This window comes from Carettochelys insculpta, chromosome 25 (assembly GCF_033958435.1).
Source record: "Carettochelys insculpta isolate YL-2023 chromosome 25, ASM3395843v1, whole genome shotgun sequence".
Lineage (NCBI taxonomy): Eukaryota > Metazoa > Chordata > Testudines > Carettochelyidae > Carettochelys > Carettochelys insculpta.
Window position 1 is genome coordinate 2,395,685 of NC_134161.1, and position 25,211 is coordinate 2,420,895.

Here is a 25,211-nt window from a genome sequence, read left to right on the forward strand (position 1 = left end):
ATTGCAGATTTCGAAAGCATCTGCTATTCGTTCCCTGCTCCCACCACCCCTTCTGTCCCCCTCTCTCTCCAAAACTGACAGCAGCATTTGATAGGAATGTGCAACTCATAGGCTACGTCTACGCTAGCACACGACGTCAAAGTAGCCTATTTCGAAGTAAGGACATCGAAATAGGCTACTTGGACGCGTATCGTCTACACATCCTCCAGGACTGGTGCCAACGACGTTCAATATCGAAGTAGCGACGGGGAACATTGAAAGGAGCTGCCCTGGAAAGAAATGTGGAGCGTCCACACACACAAGTGCTCCCCGTCGAAATAAGGGGCCAGCAAAGCCCCAAGCCGCTCCCTTAAAGGGCCCCTCCCAGACACACACGCCCTGCACTGCACAAGATCCACAGAGCCGACAACCGGATCCAGACCCTGTGCATGCAGCATGGACCCCCAGCTGCAGCAGCAGCAGCCAGAAGCCCTGGGCTAAGGGCTGATGCACGCGGTAACCATAAAGCCCCACAGGGGCTCGACAGAGTGTCTCTCAACCCCTCAGCTGATGGCCGCCATGGAGGACCCTGCTATTTTGAAGTAGCAGGACACGGATCGTCTACACGTGCCCTACTTCAACGTTGAACGTTGAATGTCGAAATAGGGCGCTATTCCCATCTTTGGATGGGAATAGCGATTTCGACATCTCACCGCCTAACGTAGATTTCAATGTCGAAATAGCACACGGTGCGTGTAGACGTGACACGTACTATTTTGATGTTGTGCCAGCTACTTCGAAGTAGCCGGCTAGTGTAGACGCACCCATAATGCGAGACATATGTTGTTCTCTGGATTCACAGACAACTTCCCAATAGTCAATATGTGTTTCAGCTCTCAGGCCAGGACTGTGCAGTTTCTTTGTCCATTGAAATGGCATGTCCCAGTATAGGAAGCATTTGCCCTAGTCTCAGTGAATGTTGTAGTCTTCTGCAAACAAGCTGTTATGTAGCTGGGCTTTCCAGTTTCTCATATTCCCTTTCTCTGATTGTTTTCACTATAGTTGGGTAAGTCAGGCTTCCCCGAATAAGCATTTTTGTGCAATTTTAATATTTTATAAGACACTGAAATGAAATCCAAAACAGGGCCTCTTGCTGCTTTGCTCATCCCCGGTTCAGAAGCCTGTTGAGAAGCCTCCCAGCAAAGAGGCGGTAGGGAATTGTTGGGCTTTCTGAAGTTCCATCATCTTAGCAATGAGCTGCTGGCCAAAATGAGGAATCTGCAGAGAATTTTCGGTACTGCAAAAAAGGTGCCATTTGGTCTGCGGTAGGGCTTTGATCTGGTTTTTAATCAAACCTTGGAATCATGATTATAAGTATGTTCTACGTGTTTCCATGCTATTCTGTCAACTTGGTGGCTTTATGGTATCTACTCGTGCTTTAATATGTTACGTTGTCATTTTTTCTGGAGTGAAATGGCAGCTATAAACAAGAAAATTTGCTGGTAGATCCCTAAATCATAGACAAGTTTTTGCTCATCACCTATTGGCACGCTGTAGCTGCTGCTGTCGCATTGCCAAGTATCCTGATGTGTGGTGTGTGGGTGTTTTTTTGAAGCAAAGGTTTTTGCTAGCCTCTACTGTGCACATATAGGACTGCGGTGGGGTTTGGCTTGCAGCATTTCTACAGATGCCCACAGCCCACGTCTCCATTGGTGAGATTCCTTTTTGTCTTTGAGATCAGACCTCGTTACACTTACCCGTTTACTCTGGTATGGTTGATGGAAAGTGGTTCTACGAGAACTAGCTTTTTTTCCCGTCAGAATACAACAGCATGCAGCTGCTCAAACGCTTTTCAGAACTAGGTGTCTGTCCTTACCCAGGTGCTTCCAATTAAACAATCTGTTTCCATGCATGGTGGACACACACTGCTCCTATGTGAGCAAAACCCAGTCCCTTTACTGGCACGCTTTTAAAAAAATTTAATTTTTCCTGTGTCGTTCAGTATTTTTAAAAAGTAGTTCAAAGTTGGGGAACTGTAGTGTGATTTTTCCTGAAGTGCCTGCCTACTTCAGTTCCCCGCCATCTTTGTGTAGCCAGCACTATTCCCTTGTTAGGGTCTCCACTGGCAAACCTTGGGAGGATTAGAGGGAGAATGTTTTGCGATAGGTGTATTTTTGGCTTCAGACAATAGATCTGACTCTCATCTCTGATCTGAACTTTGAGTTTTGTTTGCTGTGTCTACGTATTACTACTGGATTAGATAAATGGGATGGAATTCAAGAGAAGAAGCACTTTTTAAAAAGATGGCTTACATTAGCATTCAAAAAACTAAGTTTCTTTTTCACCTAAGAGTTTAAAATAGCTTTTAGCTTTCTAAAGAACACCTGTTCAAAAGCCAGGGTGGAGATGAAACAGATTGTTTCATAGTCAAATAAACATTCTCTAGCTAAGCAGAAATTGTCCATCCTTTAGAAGCTGATGGATCGTTCACTTTGCTTTTGCTAGTTTCATGCCCAGGAGAACCCAGCTGACATACATGATCAGACATTTCAGTGTCTGTATCTGGAGCTGGCATGTGAGCTTTGATAGCTTTTGTTGAGCTAAACAGATACTTGACTCAATCTAATTCTTGACCTTCCCCCCCACCCCTCCACTCTCTGATTTGCTCACCTTGATTATCTTTTTCTGATTTGTCCTCCTTGCTTACTGTTTTTGGTTCTCTGTGCCTTAAATATTGAGTCTGTTCCAGTCTGGCTATGGTCTGAAGAAGCGGGTCTGTCCCACGAAAGCTCACCTAATAAACCATTTTGCTAGTCTTTAAAGTGCTACTTGACTGCTTTTTGTTTTGACAGTGTATAGACTAACACGGCTTCCTCTCTGTTGCTATAGATGCAGAGAGAGAAACTCAAGCTTATAAACTGAGAAAATGGGGATTGGGATTAGTTTGAGGCCAGGAAAGAGGGTAGTCTGTGTCCATTTCCAACCAACATGCTTTACATTGTGCAGGTAATGACATATGTGAAGCTTCAACTTCTGGAATGTGATTTATTGAGACTTTTTTATATAGGTGGTGAGGCTGTCTGCAGAGGAGCAGTATTTACGTGGGTGCTAAGAATGGATGGGAAAGGAGAGGGAATGGAGGCTGTTGCAGGGAGGGTTGGGAGAAGCAAATGAATGATTTGTGATACAGATTTTTAAAGTTCGGCTGAGCGGAGATGGTAAGGTTAGCTAAATAAGGAACATCAAACCTGTAGATTACGTCATGAAAAGCAATGTGTGCTACCTGAACACTGAAATGTCTAAACAAACAGTGAGGAATTTATAAACCATCCTGTCCTGGCTGGTATTCACCATTCCACTTATTTCCTCTAAGAAGGTAACACTAGGATCTGTTATGCAAAAATGTAGCACAAAGCAAGTTTCAGTGCTGTCAGTTTCCTTCTCTGTGGGCCTCATGGTAATGAATTAATAATCTTGCTGGGAAAAAGGTTGAGATTTAAGGAAGGCTTTTTCAGTTGTTGGCTGGTGGTGAGTTTTTGAATCAACTAAACCCCTCTATCTACCCTCCCCCATTTTATAGTCTATTCCCATGGTTTCTGATGATGGGCATTGGAAGGTACGAGTGATTTTTCTTTTCTGGCACACTGAGCTTCTTGGCTACATTTTACTGCAGGTGGAAAGGTTTTCCTGCCTTGACCCTGCCATTCATCTGTTCTCTGTTTTGCTTTGATCAAAGCTTACAAAGTTTGCTGATTCCTCACAGTTGTTTTGTCACTGACTTCCTACCCCTTGGAGGCCTCTCCCACTTCTGGAGTGTAAAACAAGCCTGCTTTTGGGGAGTTTAAGGATTGTAATCAATTGAACCTTTCCATATGTACTGTTATTCCCTGGCAAAATTTTATGTTAAGGCTGGGAGTTCATGAGAGTAATTTAGGGCAAAACTGTTTCAGGGATCTTGTAGTTGTCTCTAAACCAAGCATTATAAACACAGGAAATTCCCTGCCAAGGGTCAGTGTCAATGAAATTAAACGCTGAAAGGTATGGAGCTGCACAGTTAGACCTCCCCAGCAAGCTGCACTTTGCCTTGTATTAACCGTGTATGATAAACACATTTTAGGTGTTGGTGGTTCCAGGTCAGATTAAACTAATTTTTATTATAGGTGCCTGAAGTTATATATCCCTTTTTCACTGCCTCCATTATGGATGAGGGATTTGGTAATGGTGCGGGTCCCAGGTTCAAATCCAGGCTGGATCTACAGCGTCTGAGAGCTGTTGATGGGTGAAGCATGTCAGTCTTGTACAGTCGCTGCCCGTTCTGTTGACAGGCGGGATTTCAGTGTTCAGGCTGGGTTGGGGACCTTTCATCGGCACTAAATGTACAAGCAGCAACACTGGCAGATTAAGATGCGGTGGCGACAAGCTGGAAGCCATCTTTTGACTTGTAAACTGAACAGATGTCAGCTGGGGATTTCAGGGAACTCATTCTAGGATTCCAGGAAGCTGCCTTTCTGAATGATAGTATTCAGATACTATGAGAAGAGGGGGAAACATGAAAACTTGAAATCAGCATTGCATACTTCAGTGGAGTACATTGGAGTTTTTCACTCACTGATGACCAGAAAATGGAATACATCTCCTGTGTGTTTGCAGGGCACAGTCTCCTAAAGTAGGAGAATTTCCCTGAATCCAGGTAGACCATTCTTAAATGGTGAGCTGTTTGGGGTAGGGACCATGTGTTATGAGTTTGTATGTTAGGCGACAAGCCCCAGGGGGCCTTGTCCTGGATAAAAGCTCATAGAGCATAAGGTGATATTGACTGAGTGACCTATTCCTTTCTTTCTTTCTTTGCCAGGTTGCTATAAAGATCATTGACAAGACACAGCTGGATGAAGAGAACCTCAAGAAGATTTTTAGAGAAGTTCAGATTATGAAGATGCTCTGCCATCCCCATATCATCAGATTATATCAGGTCTGAGAATTGTGTGATGGGCTTTTCCTTCCTTGTGTAGTGTGTGCCACAGACATACCCTAACTGGCAGTGGCTCACAGAGAGCTACCACTGTAATTTCGGTACAGTAAAACATGGGGAAAAAATTTATTCGGACTAACAAAATAGCTTCATTTAAAACAAACAGACAGACAAAACAAAACCAGAAGCCCTGTGTTTCCATAGTTAGTTCTCTTTTGTACCGGAAGATGGGGTTGTCCTCAGAGACCAGCCAGTTTCCATTTGTTTATGGCTATTGTGTGCCTTTCAGTTCCCGGTTCAGATTGGCTGTGTTGTCCTCAGCGGAAGGTGATCAGGAACATTCGTGGCAGTAGCGTCACTCCTGCGTTTTGTTGCAGACTTTTCTCCACCTTTTCTAACCTGTGTTATTCAGCAAACAAAAAGTACACGAGAGAGAGGCCCCACTGCATCCACTGTGAATCACCCCCTCAGGCCCGTGCAGGGGTGTTGGTTTGTACACACAGCTTTGGAGGGTCCACAATCATGAAAGGATGAAGTGGAACAGCACAAGGGATCCAGGGAAGGTCAGAGAGAAGGGAGTGGAGAACTCACCGGTCACTAATCCTTTGGCAAAATGTTAAATGACTTGTGGAAGGGCCTGGTCCTCCACCTCCTGGACCAGGCCGTTAGTGACACTGTGGGAAGAGGCTCCCTTCCTTGAATCCTGCTGAATAAGCTGTTGAGCTGAAAATACACAGGTAGAATTAACAAGTAGGCTCCCCTTGTGTCCTGCTTCAAAAACAATGGATTAAATTGGAAAGCAGACACATCTGCTGCATGAGTCAGTGAACCTGTACTGACACGTTCAGCTCTCAGCCATTCCTGAGCGCTTGATCGTGAAGCGGGGAAAATGCTGTTCTTTTTTCAGACAAGGCAGGCATTAAGTTTCGCCTGAGATGGGACTGGATTGCCAGAGATGCATTAAAACGGAGTCTGCTATGGTGTTGGTAGCTACTTGGCTCTGCTGGCTAGCAAAGTAGTAAATTGAACGTTTGAGACATGAGTTGCAATTTTTAGGGATTTATTTCTAACTCGTGTCTCGCTGCAGTCAGTGCCTAGTGAGACTCAAGGGAACTAAAATTGAGAATCTGCAGAGGCAAAGGTTGATGACTTCATTCATACCTTGGCCAGAGAGCCAAGCGTGAGGTGCCTGTGACAGCCATTTGAAGAGCTCTGCTGGGTAAAAATGCACAGACGTTACCCTCTCTGGAAGAGCTGGTGTCAGTAATGCTTTCTTGAGCCAAAAGCTCTTGTCAGCCTATTTTATGCAACATAAAATTGCGGAGTGTGTAGTTCAAGAGATGGCAGCCAGGTTTCAGCTGTACTGGCATTAGAACAGAGCATCCTCTGTGTGATGTTTTCAGCTGGCTATTCTAGCGGGTGCTTGCTACCAAAATTTTATTTTGCATATCGAAATCATGCGTGGCTGTTTGATAGAACACCTGCTCAACTTGAAGCTAGGGAAATCAAAGCCCTCTTGTCATTAAAGCTTTTTTCTTCCCGTTCGTTCATTAGAGAATTGGAAAGGCACGTTTCTTTGGGTTTCTAACACACACAGCCTATAAAAGCAAGAGGAGAAGGTGTCTCCAGTACCTGAAAAAATGTAAGAGACCAGGTTTGCTGGAAACAGGAGGATGTAATAAACACCCATATGTTTCTTTTGCACATGTGTGGAGTAACTATTAAACGGTAACTATGTAAACCATATCACCTGATGACTGAGTAGAGTTGGCTAGTACATTCTGAATTGAAGGGCTTGTCTCTGTTAGACTCATTTCTTAGGTTTTTTTGGGGGGACAAGGTGGAAAACCCCCAAACCTGCTGGTTAAATAGCTGCCCTTGTCCACATTGGATGTGGCTTTTTTAATGCGGAGGCCACATGTTTCAGAGTCAAACTCTTAACAAGAGCCATCATGCTCCCTGTTTCTTACCATCTGCCCAGGGACTAGTCCTTGAATGCCTGGTGGAAAAACTGCTGAAGAGCAGCAGAAGAGTTGCTGTTGCCAGAGCTACTGCTATGTAATTTAAAATTGCTAAAAGCTCGATGTATTGCATGTAACTGTGTATTGTCAGCCAACTTCCTATTGAGCTGAGCAAACATTGGAAATGTAGCTTTTTTCCTCTGGCCTTCCTTAAGTCTGCTGTTCCCACTAGCTTTCTCACCATACTTTCATATCGTTCCTGGGGGAGGGGAGGTCACAAGCATAGCCAAGGTGCCCAGGCACTGGTTCCTTGGGAAGTCGAGGGGCTTTATGCTCTACATCAGTCCAATGCTCTTGAAAATCCCGCCCATTGGCTCTTACTGCAGTGCTTGGAGTGTGGTGCTCCCTCTGTCCCTTCACGTGCTGATTTCCCTTTCCTTCCTTCCACTTCTCTGTTTGGAGCAAGTGGGGTAGTGCTGAAATTTTCTCTCAGATCCCTGAAAGGAAGGAGAGGGAAATCCGAACAAAAAAGGACTTCATAACCTATCTATCCCCTCAATCGCTTGCTTTTTCCTACAGCCACTGGCTTCCTTGTGTGAACGAACTCGCACATATGTGTACTCGGGGGCATGCTTTGAAGATTTCTGCTGGAAGATGCACTCCCCCTCGTTTTAAACTAATGGTCACCTGGGCTGCCTTACTCCCTGATCGTTGTCCCCACTGATCCTGAGCAAAGACCAGCTGCTCCAGCCACTTGGCTTCCGGGCTCACCATCCCCTGTCCTAAAGTAGCAGCTGTTTTGTTTTCTTCTTCTACATGTCCCTCCTCTTTAAGGATCCCTGCCCCTTCCCTCCTGGGCCAGAGCCAGGAGCTCCAGCCACTTCGCTCTGTGGCCATGCTCTACCTACTCCACGTGCAGGTGTGCTACAGGTGGGTGAGTGTTTTGAGCCCAGAGAATGAAGAGCAAGCAGGAGGCTTAGCTTTGCTGTCGTTGCTTTTGTACTAACGCTCTCAGGGTGGCTAGTGAGAGGCCAAGAAATTGCCCTGCTCTAAAACATGTTTTGGGTCTGTGCCTCTTAATTAAACCAAAATCCCCTCTCGCACCCATGGCTTGTTTTGGCATAGACTGGTGGAGTCAGAGCAGCTATCTCTGTCAGCTGGGGTCGTGTGACCATGATGGGTCCATAAAGAAACTTACCAAGGTGTGGCCATCAATTCTATGGCCACTAGAGCAAAGCAGCTTTGAAGTGGAACTATCTGTCTTGTCCGGGGATTATTTTTGGCATTTAATTGACCCACTAAAACCAGGAGAACTGGCCTGGGTGCTATAACTGGTCTTCATTTGTTGGAGAGTTCCCTGATAACCCAGAGCCGTGGAAGACTTTTATGGAGATTGGCATTATCTTCTCGCTTATATGTTCCCTAGACCAAAGCCCTTGAGCACTTTTATGATTGAGAGATCCTGAGTCATTTGAAAGTCACTTACTAATTCTGCAGGTCGTCCTTCTTTAGAAAAAAGTACTTCTAATTATTTTAGTGTTTCAGATTGATGAATGGTTAACACTTAAGGCGAACTTTCAATCAATCTTGGCAGTCCAGAGAAATCTCTGAGGTTCTTGAAGCCAGGGGAGACTTGCCGCTGAGTATTTTAGGGGTGGGATGCAGAAGATATTAACTTGTTTAAAGTGTCTCCTTTTATAAGAATAATTCTCTTTCCCTTCCCTTGCCCCTGTCATTGCAATCTGTTTTTCTTTTAATTTGCTAAAAGTGGTTTCTGTCACAGTTACAAGTAACAAAAGAAAATTCCAATTAGCTTAATTTCCTTTTTCACTGGGCTGTGTCTTTAGCTGTCACTTTGTATCCTTATGTGTCCAGGTTATGGAGACAGAGAGGATGATTTATCTGGTGACAGAGTATGCTAGCGGAGGGGAAATATTTGGTAAGTACGTTTATTACATTTCTTAATCAGATGATAATATGCTTGATTAACTCAAGTTAACTGAATATTGCTATCTTGTTATCTCCTGTGCTTCAGCCCTGGAAACTTTCATTGACAAAGGAATAAAAAACCCTATGTAATTTCAAGGAAAAACATGCTATTCCTTCTGAAAAGGCATTGTCTCTGTCTTTATGGTGTGGAGGTGGCGGCATTCATTCTTAGAGGGACTGCTATTTTTCTTCGTCTGTATGCTGACACTTGGAATGAAATGAATTGCCTAGCGGTTTCGGACGTTTTAAAGAGCTGCTAAAAATTTCAGCTACTGGCAAGCTGTGCTGTGAGATTCTTGGCTGCAGCTGCAGTGTTGGTGTTTGATGTTAGTGACATCTAAGCTGCCAGGCAGTCTTGCAGCTTGACTGTTTTATATTTAAAATCATATGGTTTCTCTGCAGTTTTTAGTACTCTTGTGCCCTGTTAGCCCTGCAATCCAGAGTCTAGAAGCATGCATTAAAAAAAAGAAAAGCCCAGAACAAAACATGTTTTGCTGACAAGGTTTTAATTGGACTTTTTGGACCAGTATCGATAGATCTTACTTGTCTGCAAACCATATTATACAACAGTTGCAGAATCACAGAATTGTTTTTTACAATGATTAATGAAAAATCTGATGATATTTTACTCGCATGTCAAAGTTCTTGGCCCCAGGTAACTGAGTCAGTATTTTGCAAGGTTAATCTGTAGCATAGTTGAGTTAGCACGAGTCTCGTGAAAAAATCCATGTCCAGTTTGGTCAGGAAAATGGATCCTAAAATCACAGTAATAACCTTGTTAAAATACAGTTCTAGGGAATATTGTGTTGATCTCAGTGTGAAGCGAAGCCTAGAGACACTTCTGCTAAAGCCCATGGGTTCTCTGACTTGTTCCTGTGTGGTCAATACTCACATGTTCATCTCTCAATGTCAGCATGCATGTTGGCCATGAGAATAAGAAAAGGCTCTGACTTTGGAGGAGAAGTTGCAGTGTAACAAAGGACAGAACTCCTAATGAAGCCAGGATTCCCCAATTCACAGCAGAGTCACTGTGGCAAAATCACAAACTTCATCTCCAAAGTTCAAGTTAGGCCAGCAAAGAAGCACCTTCTTGGAGCAAAAATCTGCTAACAGCTAGAAAATTTTCTTCCCGTTTTTATACTAAATGTTGTTCCTTTTGCCTGTATCCCAGGAAAATGTTCATATTTTTCCTGTCTATGAGGAAGGGCTATCATGTGTTGTAAGCAATATCTGCTGCACCTGAGTGGCTTCCTTGCTATTCTTGCGCATGTTGGAGAAGGAAGGCAAATGTTTTGGTTCTCAGCAGCAAGTAAAACAATACTTGGCACTTGCATTTACTCATTATTCAAGGATCTACAAGTCTTTGTGGGACCGCTGGGATGTAGGCAGGTCTTATTTGCTGCTCACATAGGGCAAATCTGAGGTGCAGAGACATGGACTAAATTACACTGTGGCCTTGGGAGGTAGACTGAGACAGAGATTTGCTTGTGGTCCCCTGCTCTAATCTCTAGTAAATAAAAGTGCTTCCTAAATTGTGCTCTGCAATCCCTTGGGGGGTTAGTGAAATGTTACAGGAGATTGTTGGTGAGGTGGAGGGGAGGCGTGGGGGACAGAGAAATGTAATGGAGGAAGAAAAAGTGTTTGCTTGCCAAACAGGAACCAAGATCATCTAAGCCAATGTAGCAGCAGGAACATCCCTCAGTTAGTCAATACTCAGTCATTCTCTGGGGATTGCTGGTTTGCTTCACTGAGACGTGAGTGAATCTCCTCATTTTACTAGTTTGTTCATTTGTTAGCGTTCTCAGTGTGACGTTTTTATATGAACTTTTATACACCCAATAATGGACGAGTGGCTGAAAATGGAAAGTGTAAAGACGCAAGATGATGAATGTTGAACATGAGGCAGTGTTTCACCAGGTCCAAAGTGTGGGAAGTATAAGTCAAACGATCATGATGGCTGTGCAAAGTTGCATATTAGGAAGAGAAAATACAATGATATTAAATACAGCTTTACGTGCTCTGGTGATCAAGAGAGTCAAGTGCAATCCTGCCAGAGAGTGGCCATTTTCATAATAAGACTGATAAAGTCATTAGTGTCATTAAAACAAAATTTCATTTCCAAGATCGGTGCTTTTTCAATTTACTCAGGTAAGGGAGGAATATCTCTGGAAATGCTCATTTTATGAGTGGGTTTAAGATTTGACATTTTTGTGAAAGGGGTTCATGGGCTGGTGCATTTGGAGAGCGCTGGTCTAGACAATACCACCTCCGTTAGAGAAAGGAAGCCAAATGGACATATAACCAGAGGCTTGAACTATAAATGTGTTGGTAATGGCTCTGATAGCCTGAAAGGCGGCTTTAAAAACAGATAAAATAAGTTTAGGGTAGTGACACTTTCTCAATGCCTTTGGAGTTAATAGTTAGACTCAGAAATTATTAATAGAAGAAACTACACCCATTACTATCCTCCACTGCTCCTTTGATTCTTGCTTCTCCAAGGAAGGGGCAACTTAATAGGAAACAGGTTCTAACTGAGAATCAACAAGTGTAGGCAATCCTGGCTGTCTCTAAACTGGCAGTTCTCAAATGGGGGGAGACATGTTTCTGGGTAGGGGGCACAGCTCACCTTCTCATTATGAGGGACAGGACAAACATGAGCAGCACTGAGACTCTGAGTGGCGGATAAGGGGTGTTTTTGTATAGTACCACTTGGCTTACGTTTTCGTTCAGGGAATCTGCCTGGTCTCCACTGTACGCATGCATCAGCAACGCTAGGTGGCAGTATCCTTCTCACTGTTATTAGAGTGGGTGGTAGATCCAAATTTAAAACACAAAAAACGTGAGGGTAGGGCATGATTGGAAAAAGATTGAGAACCCCCTCCTCGAAGCGTAAGATGCCATTAATCAGGGAGCGTTGCATGCCCTGTAATTCTGCAAATTCGTGAAGTTCAGGAGGTGACAGTTACAGTAAAGTAGCAGAGAGGTAGCCGTGTTAGTCTGTATCTTCACAAAACAAAAAAAAACAGTCATGCAGCACTTTCAAAACTAACAAAATAATTTATTAGGTGATGAGGTTTCGTGGCACAAACCCACTTTTGCAGATCTGCAAATGCAGAATTTCCAGATCGGAAGCAGTGGGTCTGTCCCATGAAAGCTCATCACCTAAGAAATTATTGTTAGTCTTTAAAGTGCTACATGACTGCTTTTTTGTTTTGTAAAGTAGCGCTCTGTGTGTGTGTGTGTGTGTGTGTGTGTGTGTGTGTGTGTGCGCGTGCGTGCGCTTCACACATGCACATCAGGAGACTTGGTTTTTCTGTGGGTCACTGCAAAGTGGTAGAATATAACATCTCTCTGCTGACCCCACTTGAATTTGGCAGAGCTAATCCAGCAGTTTCCCTCTTAATCAGAACTGTGTACGTACAAGCAAGCTCATATTTTGGCTGCGTCTACCTTACGAGATAAATTTGAATTTAAGGCTGTTAGCTTGATATTATCATGTGACTGTCTTCACTGTAAACACCATTAGCTTGATTTTAGGGAGTGCTAATCAATATCATAATATCATTGGAAACAGCTGGTATAGCATCAAGCTCAAATTCAGAGGTCTGATTAAAGGCCAGTTTGGAAGTGCCATGTCTCAAAATTGAATTTATTAGCCTCCAGAGGTGTCCCCTATGTACGCCACAATGCCCCTTGGTGCTCTGCTGTGGCTGCTGCTCTCTGGGTGCACAGGAATTAGGTAGCAGGAAGACAGTGAATTTCCCAGCAGCAGCAGCAAGCCTGTGGCTTTGGCCTCATGTTTGTGTGAGAACCTGAGAAATGTCTGTCTTCTTAGCGCTGTGAGCACATCTACATTACAAACTGCCCCGTCTCTACACTTAGTATATTTTTCAGCGCTGCCTGGTGCCAGCTGCTGCCCCGCTGCAAAACGGGGCAGCAAGGCTCTTGTGGGGATTGTGCTTGCATAAGAGGCCGAGAAACCCCTCCGCGGTTTACATTTGTGTGTGAACGCCCCTCCGTCCTCCACAGGCACCACGCAGTTGGGATCTTTCCCACAATCAGCCATATCACATGGGTAACCCCCAACCAAATAAAAGGATGCGCCTGCTGTTCGGTGCTGACCATGCTACCAGGCAGCACCATGTCCTAGCTTGCTCGTGTTTAGGGTTCCAAGGGCGGGAAAGAATTTGGGCACTTGCAGCTGCCAGCGGGAAGTGTCCCCTGGCAGCTAAGATATACGGGGGGGATTACTTCAGCTGACCTCCACCCTAAATATACATTTGAGGCCTGCCTGGCACATGGGGGGCTACTTCAACTGGTCCCCGCTGAAACCCCCCACACCCCATCAATGGACCCGTGTGGCTCCATGTCTTTCCCCCGGCAGCTAAGATTTTTTTCATGGGCGGTGGAAGATTTCAACTGGCTCTGAAGCCTCAGACCACAGTGGTAGCCCCCCGCCCCCAAAATATTTTCAGGGGATCGCTGCCCATTGCAGATACCTGTTGTTTTTTGAAAAATCTTGGATATTTCACTTATAAAATCTTTTTCCTAACTTTTCCTCTCCCTCTTCATGCTTTGACACCCCCCCCTCCCCCGACAGCACAGGGTGGAGATCCAATTGAGATTCCTGTTTCCATTATTTTCAGGGATCAGCTGCAATCAAGGAGTGGGGGGTGGGGACAGTCAGTGGATGGCCAGTTGAGAAGACACATGTTTGCTGCTTTTGATAAGATCCTTGAGAATTCAGTTACAGAAGAAATATTGGTTAACTTTTTTGTCATCTCTGTGGACTCCCTGCTTCTTCTTCCTTCTGATGGGGGAAAATGGACGTTTGCTTGACACAGGAGGGGAATGAGAAAAATGCAATGTGAGAAGATGATCTCAAAGACCAGTGCGCATACCCAGAATGCTATGAAGATGAGGGGACTGTGGGATAGGTTCCCATAATGTACTACTGCAGCAGTCGATGTTTGCCAGTTGAGTGTGGCAGCAATAAGTCGGCTTTGTGAGGAACATGTGGGGAGGTGAAACTAGTCAAAATCGAATTTATAAATTCCAGAGTTATGAAATCGATAGTAATAAATTTTAAGTTTATCTCATAGTGTAGATGCAGCCACAGATTTGGAATGAATGCTGTTAGCTACAAAATTGCTCTGTCTGAATAGAAAACAAAAATCTAATTGCTTTTGGAAATATTTTGCTGTGCAGGTTGAAACTCTCTAGTCTAGCACCTCCAGGACCTGATTGGTGCCAAACCAGAGAATTCACCCGATGATGGGAGATCAATATTTTCTATCAGCATTACCAGCACTTCCACTGTTTACTACACTCTTAGCAGACGTTCAGGAGTAAGTTAGAGCTAAATAACAACACAACACAGAGGGTCAGGGCCAGTGGCTGTAAACAAACTCTGAGACCTTGGGAAGCTTGGCAACACCCATGGTAAGGGCACATCTAGCTAACCAAAATCATGCTGTACCATGGATGTTTCCAGACCCGAGAGTGCCAGATTAACGTGGTTCAACCAGTAGTTTAGGTAATTAAAATGGCTAATTTACAGTACATTGGCCCATATTTTACCCTTACTTGCAGCCATCCTGGAAGGGAGATGTCAGTTTTTACTCTGTCTAGCAGGTTCTGGAAGTTTTCAAACTTGGCACAAGGTTCATTAATTCCCATTTTTATATCTAAGAGAGTGAATCCAGAATCCTAGCAACGTTTCCTGAATAGCAAGTAAGGCTTTTTGTTCTTACATGGGAAGCGATTTATTGGAGGGAAGGGGAAGCCAAAGAGAAGGCGTTTTGGAAAATAATCTTTTCTTGCAGTCATTATCATCTACAACACTGAAGAGAATCTCACATCTTCATTTGTCAAAAGAACCAGTCTAACTGTGCTGCCGACTGCCTTACAATCCCTTTATGCTCTGTGCTTTGGGTCATTGAGAGGTTGGAGATCGGAAGGGGTAAGGGACATCGTTTTGTTTGCAAAATTTGCTATTTAGGTTTCCATTCATTCAAGTATCTGACATTCATGGGACTCACTGGATTTACTGGGAACATCTTTGGAGGACTCTTGCTTCTCACGATACCTGTAATAACTTCCTCCTATTCCTTTAGGCTATGTCTACACAGCAGCATTATTCCTTAATAAGCTATTCCAGAAGAGGGTATTGTGGAATAGTTTATTTCAAAATAGCGCAGCTACACGCACACACTGCATTTCAGCATAGATCGTCTATATACAATAGAGGCTATTTTGAAGTAGAGCCATTGGGTGCACTATGGCTTACTTCAAAACCAGGCTGTATTCCCTATTCCTATTTTGAAATATCAAAACAAAAAGCAGTCAAGTAGCACTTTAAAGACTAGCAAAATAGTTTATTAGGTTCTGGTCTGGCTATGGTCTGAAGAAGTGGGTCTGTCCCATGCAAGCTCACCTAAGAAACTATTTTGCTAGTCTTTAAAGTGCTACTTGACTGCTTTTTGTTTTGATAGTGTATAGGCTAGCACGGCTTCCTCTCTATTTTGAAATAGGCTACTGTTTTGAAATAGGCGTTATTCCTTGTGGCATGAGGTTTATCTGTTTCCAAATAAGGCAATCACTGTTTTGAAATTATTTTGAAGTAGCAGTTGCATTTTGTAGATGCTCGGATAGTTACTTTGAGATAGCGCCTGCTATTTTGAAATAACTTTGCGGTGTAGACCTGTTACAGTGCAGGTACTATAAAAACAAGGTGTTTAAGGGTGAAGGGGAAGGGTTTCACTTATTCATTGTTTAAGGTGGCTTTTAATTTCCACTGGTAACAGAGCCAGAACATGGGGAGCAGGCTTGGAATAGGCTGCATGCTTGCAGTCCTACCTTCATTTCAAGAGTTGCACTTCCCTTCCTACAGCGTCTGAGTGGAATGTTTGTCCATGCACATAAAATGACAAAAATAATTAGCACGGTACAGCATGCTTTGATGGAACGGCCTCCTCATGAATCATTATCTACTGTGTTATGGAACAGAAGGAACAATCTCCACTGCATTAAATTTCCATCTTATGAGATTTTTTTGGTTGCTTGTATGATGCTTTCTGAATATTTGTGGCTATTTGCACTAAATTTTAAAGTGAAACCATTGCATTGAACAATCAAATAAGGGTGTGTGTGTGTGTGTGTGCACGCGCGCAACCTGAGTGTTTTGAATTCAGAAAACGTTAAGGATGAGAAACCTTGCTCTATATAAAGTACGGTGCAATTCCTGACATATTATGTAACAAAAATGCCTCCTATAGGCATTTCTGTGTGCAAAGTGACGATGTGATTCTGAAGTCTGCAAACAGACTTTCAGAAATGTTTAAAAACATCACATTTGACACCAAATGGGCACAAGGTGCAGTTCTTCACCTGGGAAAGGGCCCTGTGTTTGTGTAGTCGGGTGTAGTTGTAAAGAGTGTCAGTATTCATGAAAGTCAGACTTCAAAACTTAGCTTTTCATCCCTTTATTTTTTTCTGAACAGTAGTCCTGGCTATCCTCAGCCAGAGGTACTGTACCTGTCTACCTGAGCTTCATTAAACAGGCTCCATCTGTGCTGGGAAACTCTCCAAATGGCCTGCATGTAAATGAGGTCTGACTCATTTGAGATGGAGGGGATAAATCATTTCCAGAATGGAACCAGCCAAGCAGAGCTGTGTACAGAAATGATGGAGAGCTGTTGTACCGTCCAAGCCCTGCAGAGCACCTTGTTGTGCTTGTGCCCTGTACGTGTTCTGTGTGCACACAAGGAGAGAGTTTCACAATGTGAACAAATAAACGAACCTCTTAAAGGTAGGTCACACTTTTGCTTCACCTGTCTTCAAAGCATCCCTTGATCTGAGAGGTCAAACCAAAAATAGGCTAACGGCATGTTTCCCTTTCAGCAGTTTACTCACTGATATTAACAAATCAAAATCTCAGTGACCCTCAGTTACAAAAATGAAGCTGTGAGATAAGCTTAAAATAATTCACATGATTCTTTACTTCCAAGAACATTTAGTAATAACAATGTCTAGCTCTTGTGCAGGGCTTGCCAGCAGTAGATCTCCAAAGCACTTCCTCAGGCTGGGGGATGTCATTATCTGCTCTGGAGACGCTAAAGCACAGAGGCCAGACTTTCCCAGTCTCTCAGTAGGTCATCAGCAGAACCAGAACTAAAACCCAAATCCCGGGGGTCCGGACCTCATCATCATCTTATTTGTTGAAGTAAGATAGGTGGATGATACAGCAGCATACCTTGGGACTGTCTGATTTTTGCAGTTGTCTGTGTACTTTTTGTCAGTGCTTGTGTGCCTGTTAATAGGCTTTCTCTCTGTAAATGATGATTACTCTTCAATGTTTTTATCAAAACATTTTTGTGACCCCCCCACCCAGAAGGGATTTTTTTGGATCCAGACAGCTACACTCATTCAGAATGATCACAAGGCTGGAATTAGCTACATTTGTCTGAGCACATTTTGTTTCTAATTGGTCATTATGACAAATTGGATACTGTGAGTAGAGAAATCATGTAGGAGACGAATGAGATTATTGAGAAATATAGAATTAAATAAAAAACCGACACTCTAGGGCCGTGATTGAAGGCGAATGGGTTCTTGTTTAATAAGCACCAGCATACAGAGATGTGTTGGCTCAGGGGAAGGATGGTCATTTCCCCTGGGACACACAAATCTCCAGTTCTTCTGGGTGAACTGCTGTCAGTCCAGAACCTGTCTGGACCTATCTGCCCATCCAGCCTACTCCCTCCTTGGGATGAGCCTGCAGTCTGCACACAGAACAGTGACCCAGTCTGTCGCAGGAGGATGCTGCACATGTTCGCTCAATTCACCAGTGCTCATGAATGCTCCTCTTGTACAGGAGGCTGGTGTGCTAAACACACAATGGGAGCAATGCACTTTGGTGGCTCAGAAGCCGTTGACGTTGGTTTAGAATTTTTTTTTTAAAAAGGAGCCTGAAACAGCTGCTCTGAGTGGGGACAAGGTGTGCCTGGAAATTTCCAAGGGTTTCTGTGCAGCGCAGGTCAGGATTAGTTTGAGCTTTGGGCTGTTTTGGCCATGGGGCGGAGGCAAGGGCTGGGGGAGAAAATCATTGGCAGAGCGTAGGTGGCAGAATGTCTTCTTGTCTCTCCTCCCCACCCTCCGCAACCAGCGCAGCTGCAAACAGGCAGCGCAGGAGTGGAAGCAGTTGGTGGAGCCTGGAGGAAAGCCAGAAGCTAGTCAGGCAGCATGGCATCAGCAGAGAAGGGATGAGGAAAAGTAAGGAGCCAGAGGAGAGGGCCACAGGCTGCCAGGAACAGAACTGAAAGGGAGCAAGTCCAGTTCAAGGACAAGCAAGACAGGTGTTGGACTAGAAGGGACAGCATCTAGAAGGAGATGAGAGAGTGCTATAAGGGGGAGAGAGGAGAACTGAGGGGAAGAGCAGTACAGTTAACTGAGAACAAAAAGAACTGAAGAATCTAATTAATCTAATGAATTATTAGAAAAACAGAAAAACCTAGCAAGCTAACGGGAGAATGAAATGCAAAGGCAACAAAGTATAACAAAAGACAAACAGCAGTGAAAGGGAAACTGACAAGAAATAAAGAGGAAGCGACCTGTAGCAGAAAGAGAAAATAATAAGGACTGAAAAACAAAACGTCCAGATGGCATTGTTAAGCATACAAGGCAAACTGACATGAATAGAGAAGTAGTCAGAAAGGGACTGTATGACAGAAAAGAGGAAAGGGTATGTGTTCAGTCAAGAAGCCAGCATGTTGGATCAAAGAATTCATTATTTCAAGCTGGAACACCCAACAGTAAACAGAAATTGCACCAGACGATTGCCCAAGATATAACCAAACAGCCTAAGAATTTGTCCTCCAAAGTCTGGGCTTACAGAGGCTTGAAACGGAAAATGGATTACGTAACGCAGGGGGTCATGTCCTAATGCACTGTCTTTTCATTCAAAATTCTCTTATGTCATAAATATAAAAATTGTTTACCCACAAAGTCAGTTGAATAAAGATAGTACTTAATATACAGAGGTAATGGTATGAGTTTACAGAGATATATGATGCAAACCCAGACAGTCATTTCTTCCAAAACAACTTTTTCTGGTGACTGTTCTCCACTTTGTTGACTGTACCCCAATTGATTTGAGTTTAAACATAATTTGGCATCTAGATTGCCTCTGCTTCTCTTTTTGTTATCTTCTGCACTGATTCAGAATGCCCCTCCATTGGCCTTTTCCCACCAATACAGAATTAGTCAGTCTGCTTTGTAGAACCCCATATAGGGGAACCATGACTGGTGACAATTACATTGTTAAGCTAAAAATGTCATTGAAGCATTTTCTTGCCTATTGATTGAAAGACACTGGAATGTCCTGGAAATGGAAGCAACTTAAAATACACCTGAGTTAGCAGCTCTAGTAGCACAATCATGAGGGCGTCTCTTATGTCAGCTGCAAAGGCAGAATGTCTTAAAATGAGCATACTGGCTATAAAAAGGCAGAAAACCTGGTCGCCCTTCAGCAGAGTGTGGAATGCCCTGAAAAGCAGAAGGGCAGAAAAGGGAACCTCGTCACTGGAGGGAACCAATGTGCAGAAGGAGCGTCTAGAGGAAGGAATCCCAATGCCCAAGTTCTGATGGACTTGGAATTCTTGTAGAATATTCCCAGCCTTTTGCTCTGGAAATTGAAAAAGGCCAGTGAGAGTGAGGGCAGGTTAGAAGGGTAGCTTGTTCATGTTTCAAAAAAAGCAATGAAGATGTTTAAATGTACGAGCCACTTGGCATCAGTTTGGTTTGAAAAGGTGGGTTTAAAAGATCCCACCTGTTCATGAGCCTGCCTGCCAGTGGAATCATACTCAGACCAACTGCAAAACAGGAAATGTACTGGCTGTGTAGGGGAAGGATGAAACGAACAACTCAAAAGTGCTGTCTAGTGCGCAGAATGAGAAACCTGGGGAGAAGAGTGTGCAGGCAGAGAGTGTTTCCAGCCCCATCATAAGTGAAAGACATTTAGCTGATGTTAGAGGAACACATGCCAAAAATAAAAGCAACCTTTACATTGGTAGAGTCAGTGTAGTGGTTGTACATTATAGGAAAAAAGTGAGGCAGCACCAGCAGGGTGTTGGACTGGGAGTGAGGAGTCTTTGGTGCCAGGGTCACAAAATGAGCCCAACTGCCATGTGACTGTGTGCAAGTCACTTGACTTGTGTGATTTTTTGTCTCCCTGCCAGTCCTGTGTCTGCCTGGTCTGTGGAGATTTGGGGCAGAGACACTCATTATGTGTACATCATCTAGCAAAAGGGAACCCTTACATGCTACGGTAACACAAATGAAAATATCACTGAAAGGGTTTGTCTAGAAGGTCAGGCTCTTATTATAGGGACTCCCAGGATTTTACAGACCTTGTTTAGGCTTGACATATCTTCTGTGTGATAAATCAGTATTACCCTCATGATACAGATGGGGAAGTTGTTTACTTATGTCATGTACAAGGAGAGTGTTGCTGAACCAGAGGTGGAATCTGCTGAGTACCAGTCCTGTGCCTTATGGCTTTTCCCTTTTGGGTCTGATCCTGTTTCTGTTTGTCAGCAGGGTCAAGATATTAGCTCTAGGGAGGTGTTGACTGATGCTTTTAGAAAAAAACTTGAAGTGGTGTCGCACATGCCTTTCTATTCAGACGCCATTTGAGGGTAGCATTGAATGCCTGGAGCTCAGCAGCAAGGGCCCATGCTTCTGGATGTGATGCACTTGCGACTGAGATGGTTGGGCCTCCAGTTCAACAATCAGGCCGTCTGTGACCTGCCTTGCCTAAGAACTGTGCTTCACTTTAATCTGCAAATGGGTAATTTCAGAATGCAGTTGCCTTCAGTGGTATGTGAAGTATTCTGCAGCTTCATTGTTTTTATCCTCCTAGAGCCTGTACAGAAATGTCAACATTTCTGCAACACCACTGCCTACGTGCAAAGCTCAGGGGTGGGCTCCCCACTCTGGCTTTGTTCATTAGCAGTCCAATTCACATCTTTTTGCAGTCTAATCGAGCAGTACACCCGGAAAGAGGAGACAGTGCTGTATGTGCAGACAAGTCTGGGAGAGTTGCATTTCAGACTCTAACTCTGAAGAGTTCATTAAACCAAAATGTATATGTAAATATGTATGTTAGGGCAGAGTTCTGAGAAATGGAGCTTCAGCAAGCTGAAAAACAAACAATGCAAATAGCAGTTGTCAGGTGAGTATGTGGTGATAGGGTACTGCCTCCCAGACTCCCTCTCAAAATCTGCTGACATGTACTGCGGTCTTCAATTATGAGTGGTGTCATCCCTCCGGTCTGCTTATCAGTGGTGTTACCTGGTTGAAATAGTTCAGACTGATTACATGTCTCAGAACTGGATCAGAAGAGCAGAAATCTGAACAAACAAAAGTCCTGACATGGCAATTGCTTTGAGTTGTGAAATGTGATTGTAACAATGACCCGGGTACAGTTTTTATTCTTGCATGTTTTCATCCTTCCTTGTATTTGAAGCAGGATAGAGCTAAACATACTCATGGGAACCTTTCAGAAGTATTCCTTACTGAGCTGATGGCTTGCCTTCAGAACTGATGCTCGAAAACCCTTTTAAAATGCACATGTGGATTTTTAGCACCTAGAGACCAGAATTGGGAGTTTTGCATTATCTGGTGTGTTCGCTACATTTGCAAATGATATTCCCAGTCGTGCAATGACTGACTCACAGGAGTGCCGTGATTTGCTTGGGACATGATTCATAGCTTGTTGAAATCTCTGGAAGTGCTTACACTGACAAATGGAGCCTGGTTCATTGCGACAACTCACATGAGTAATGGACCCACTGTGAAGCACAATGCCTAAGGGGATCTGCTTGGACCACTTGTGGTCATAGGCACTGCGCTTGGAAGGAGATATTTGAAGGGTCATCTCATAACTGGGGACCTCGCCTGTTCAAAGACTCGCTGCAGATGTGCTGACTTACATAATGGGCTGTGGGAATAAATGAAGCTTAATTGGCAAGGTTTTAAGGGGAGAGGGAATTAATCATGCTCTGTCCAACTGCATTAGAAATCAGCCCCCAAAGAAATGAATTGCTCTTCATCAGAAGCGAGCAAAAGTACTTTGATGTATCTTTGTAATTAGTATTTATTGCAAGACAATTTTGTCTCTGGTATTTTAATGAATGGGTGGTTTGGCAAAGCAGCCACCTGATGGGAAACCTTCTAAAGTGGTTGGTTTTTATTCTCCAGAATGGACATCTCTTTCAAGCTCTCTAATTAATGCAGTTTATGAAGTAAAATATCCTGAAGCAATCAAGGCTTGGGCTTGGGGCTTTGTGAGGTCAAATCAGCCCACTTAAAATAAACGGCTTCTCAAAATGCGGAAGGATGTGATGCTGAGTGTTCATTTCTTGGCAGTGTACATTCACAGAGCATCATTACGAGGGCTCTGTTTGTCTTCGAAGATGGTGCGATTCTGGCCTCCTGGTCCCGTCAGTGCCTTTGCCTTTGTCCTGGGGGTGAGGGACTGAAAAGTGTTCCAGTAGCCTGTCGCACTCACTTTCTGAACTCCTCTGCGCTAACAATTGTGTGTTCTCTGCAGCCTATAGAGATAGGAGTAAGAAGAAAAAGTAATGGGTGTGGGTTTTGTTTGGTTCTTGGTTAATCTGGCTTTGTTTTTTAGCCCCACTGTGATGGAAGGATAATGGGCATGTCCTTTGTCTGTCTGTCTTACTGCTTTGAACCAAGAAAGTTACAACCTTGAAGCTGAGGTCCAGCTGATGAATGGACAGTTCAGATGACTCACAATTTGAGGCAACAGCTGATTTTTGATAGGTGCCATGAACTCCATGTCCACTTAACATGATTCATTTACAGTGGCTTTTCTGTGTCTCAGTGGCTGTCATCCAGATTTGTAAATCGGATGAGAATCCATAAACCACATGAAATAGATGCACTATTGCGTAATCAGGGGTGGACTAACGGTCCAAATCTGGGCATGGAATTTGTATGGCGGGCTGTGAAAGCTCATGAAATTAGCAATTCATATTCAAACAGGGACAGCACAAACTTGTTTCAAAGTCAACACTATTAAAATAGTTCGGTTGAACAATCTGCTGTTAGAAAATTACCTCTCTGATCCTTTTGATTTTTATCATACAGCCCTGCTCCTGTCTGAACACCCTGTGTGTGTTAGTGAAAACTTTTCAGCGTACAGTAAACCTGCGATTTAATGGACCCTGATATATTGGACTTTGGAAATAATGGACACTGTCTGCCAGCCCCCCGCCTCTCCCCACCACCTAAATGCTGGAGACTCACTGCAGCCGCTGCCGGGGCTCAAAGAGCTGCTAGGGCTACTGGGGCCAGAGGAACCAGAAGGGTGCAGTGGGGTGCAAGAGCTCTCCTCCCCCTGTGTGCGTGGAGCTTGTGGGCGCCCGGCCGCTGCCATCTGCTGTGGCGCCGAGCATCAGCCATGGTGTCAGAGGCTGCTGCCCGCTGGCATTTTGGGGGTGGCCAGGCTCTACCTTCACGCAGGTGGCTCAGTGCCAGGAGCCGGAGGAGCCGCAGTGCTGAGAGCTGCAGGAGGTGGAAGGAGCCAGGCCGTCATTCAGCTCCTCTCCTGGCAATTGGGAGAGGGAGATGGAGGTGTGAGGGGAGGAATGGGGCAGGAGATGGGAAGGGAAGGGAAGGGGAGGGCTGGCAACAGGAGTGAGTGATGGGCTGGGAAGGTCAGAGCATCGTCGTACAGTAGAACCATTCGGATACAACAAACTTCGGGCATTAACGGACACCCATTCACCACTATTAGTCTGTTAAATCAAGGACTGTACTGCACTGCATAGACTTCTGGTAGTTTTTGTGTTTTGTTGCTGAATTCTTTAGTCTGTTGTTAGCTTTGTTGAATCATCAGTGTGTTTGCCATTTGACCAATAACCAAATAACATTCAAACTGTTTTAGCATCAAAGGAAGCCACAGTTGAACAATGTAGTTATTAGTTGATGTAACTCTATAGAACAGCAATTGAAACAAACTTAACTTACTATAAATATATTTAAGTGGAAATAACCATGAAAACCATACTTATTCTTATAAATAAACCATCATAGCAATGAAGTACAATAATTAAACTACGTGTACCTCTGATTAATGTGAACAATGCAGCTGACCATCCTTGTTTACAATGGCTCAAGGTCTGGTGTCAGCGTAATTGGGGAAGTCCCCGATGCTGCCTTCTGGCTGAGCAGGGCAAGCCCCCAGCACCAGTCCCTGGTGAAACTGGGGCTTGAGGGCTGGATTAGAACCTGTGATGGGCTGAATGTGGGCTGTAGTTTGCTCAGCTTTAGGATTATTGCTACTGCTGTAATCTACTGTAGATAATGGGCCCAGATGAGGATAATGGTATAGAGTTTTGTATGGAGCTCCCCTCTTCCCCTTTGTAAGGGAAACATGGCCACTTGGAAATACTGGGATATTGGCTGAGTGTGCTCTCTAGTGTCTTAAAACCAGGATTCCTCCTGCTTGTCTGTAGCATGGTCCCTGCCTAACGGTCTTGTGAGAAACTCTTCCTGCTCCATTTGCAAATCCATGCCCTACCTAGGTCCTTTACAAAGCAAAGGGAACAGCCTAGTTATTTCCATTAACTTTGATGGTGACTCTGGCTCTTGTTTCCTGTGTGTGTCCCCAGTTACTTAGATGAGCACGGACTCCGTGTAGTAGAAGATAGAAGCGATAACCTGGAGCCTGTACAGTATGACATGTCAGTTGTTCAGACTGTCCCCAAGTGTTCTGTGGGCATGGACTGATCCATGGGTCGCAGACTGAGAACTGCTGCTGTTATAAAATGGGAGAGGGAGATTTTGAATGCTGCTTTGCTTAGTACAACCTCAAGGAAATCACTCTCCCACTCTTGAGAGATGCTTGTGTAACTGCCCACAGGCAGACTCAAACCTGGGACCTTTGGTCCTTTGTGCAGGTGCCTCTACAGCTTGAGCTAAAAGCCAGCTGATTCTCAGCTTAGGCTGTAGTGGGCACTTCTTCTTTCTCTGTGAATTGAGCTAGGTACCCCGCATGGGACAGTTAACCACACATGGGTATGTAGGTTACAGCTGCACTGGACAGTCTTAATTGCATACTATAATCTCACTGCTTTTCCCATCTCATTGTCCACCTTTCCTCTGCGTTTGAAGCATCAGGATACTTGACTGCACCTGTGGATTTGGGTTTGTATTTCAGCTCTTGAAATGCTCCCTCCTGGTTGGGGCAAATCATGTGTTTTGAAAGCATTATCCTTGTTTTAAAG

At 44.1% G+C, this 25,211-nt stretch overlaps 1 protein-coding gene across 5 annotated transcripts in view; it reads left to right on the forward strand.

Moving 5' to 3' along the window:
- SIK3 (SIK family kinase 3) overlaps positions 1-25,211 on the forward strand; it is a 155,836-nt gene that overhangs the window by 81,899 nt on the left and 48,726 nt on the right. For 4 of the 5 annotated variants that reach the window (XM_074977149.1, XM_074977150.1, XM_074977151.1 and 1 more), the window contains exons 2-3: positions 4,832-4,948; positions 8,785-8,848. In XM_074977149.1, the coding sequence (XP_074833250.1) occupies positions 4,832-4,948; positions 8,785-8,848 (181 nt within the window). Of the gene's footprint in view, positions 1-4,831; positions 4,949-7,488; positions 7,840-8,784; positions 8,849-25,211 lie in introns of those variants that run through there. The other variant, XM_074977153.1, reaches the window with a different exon arrangement.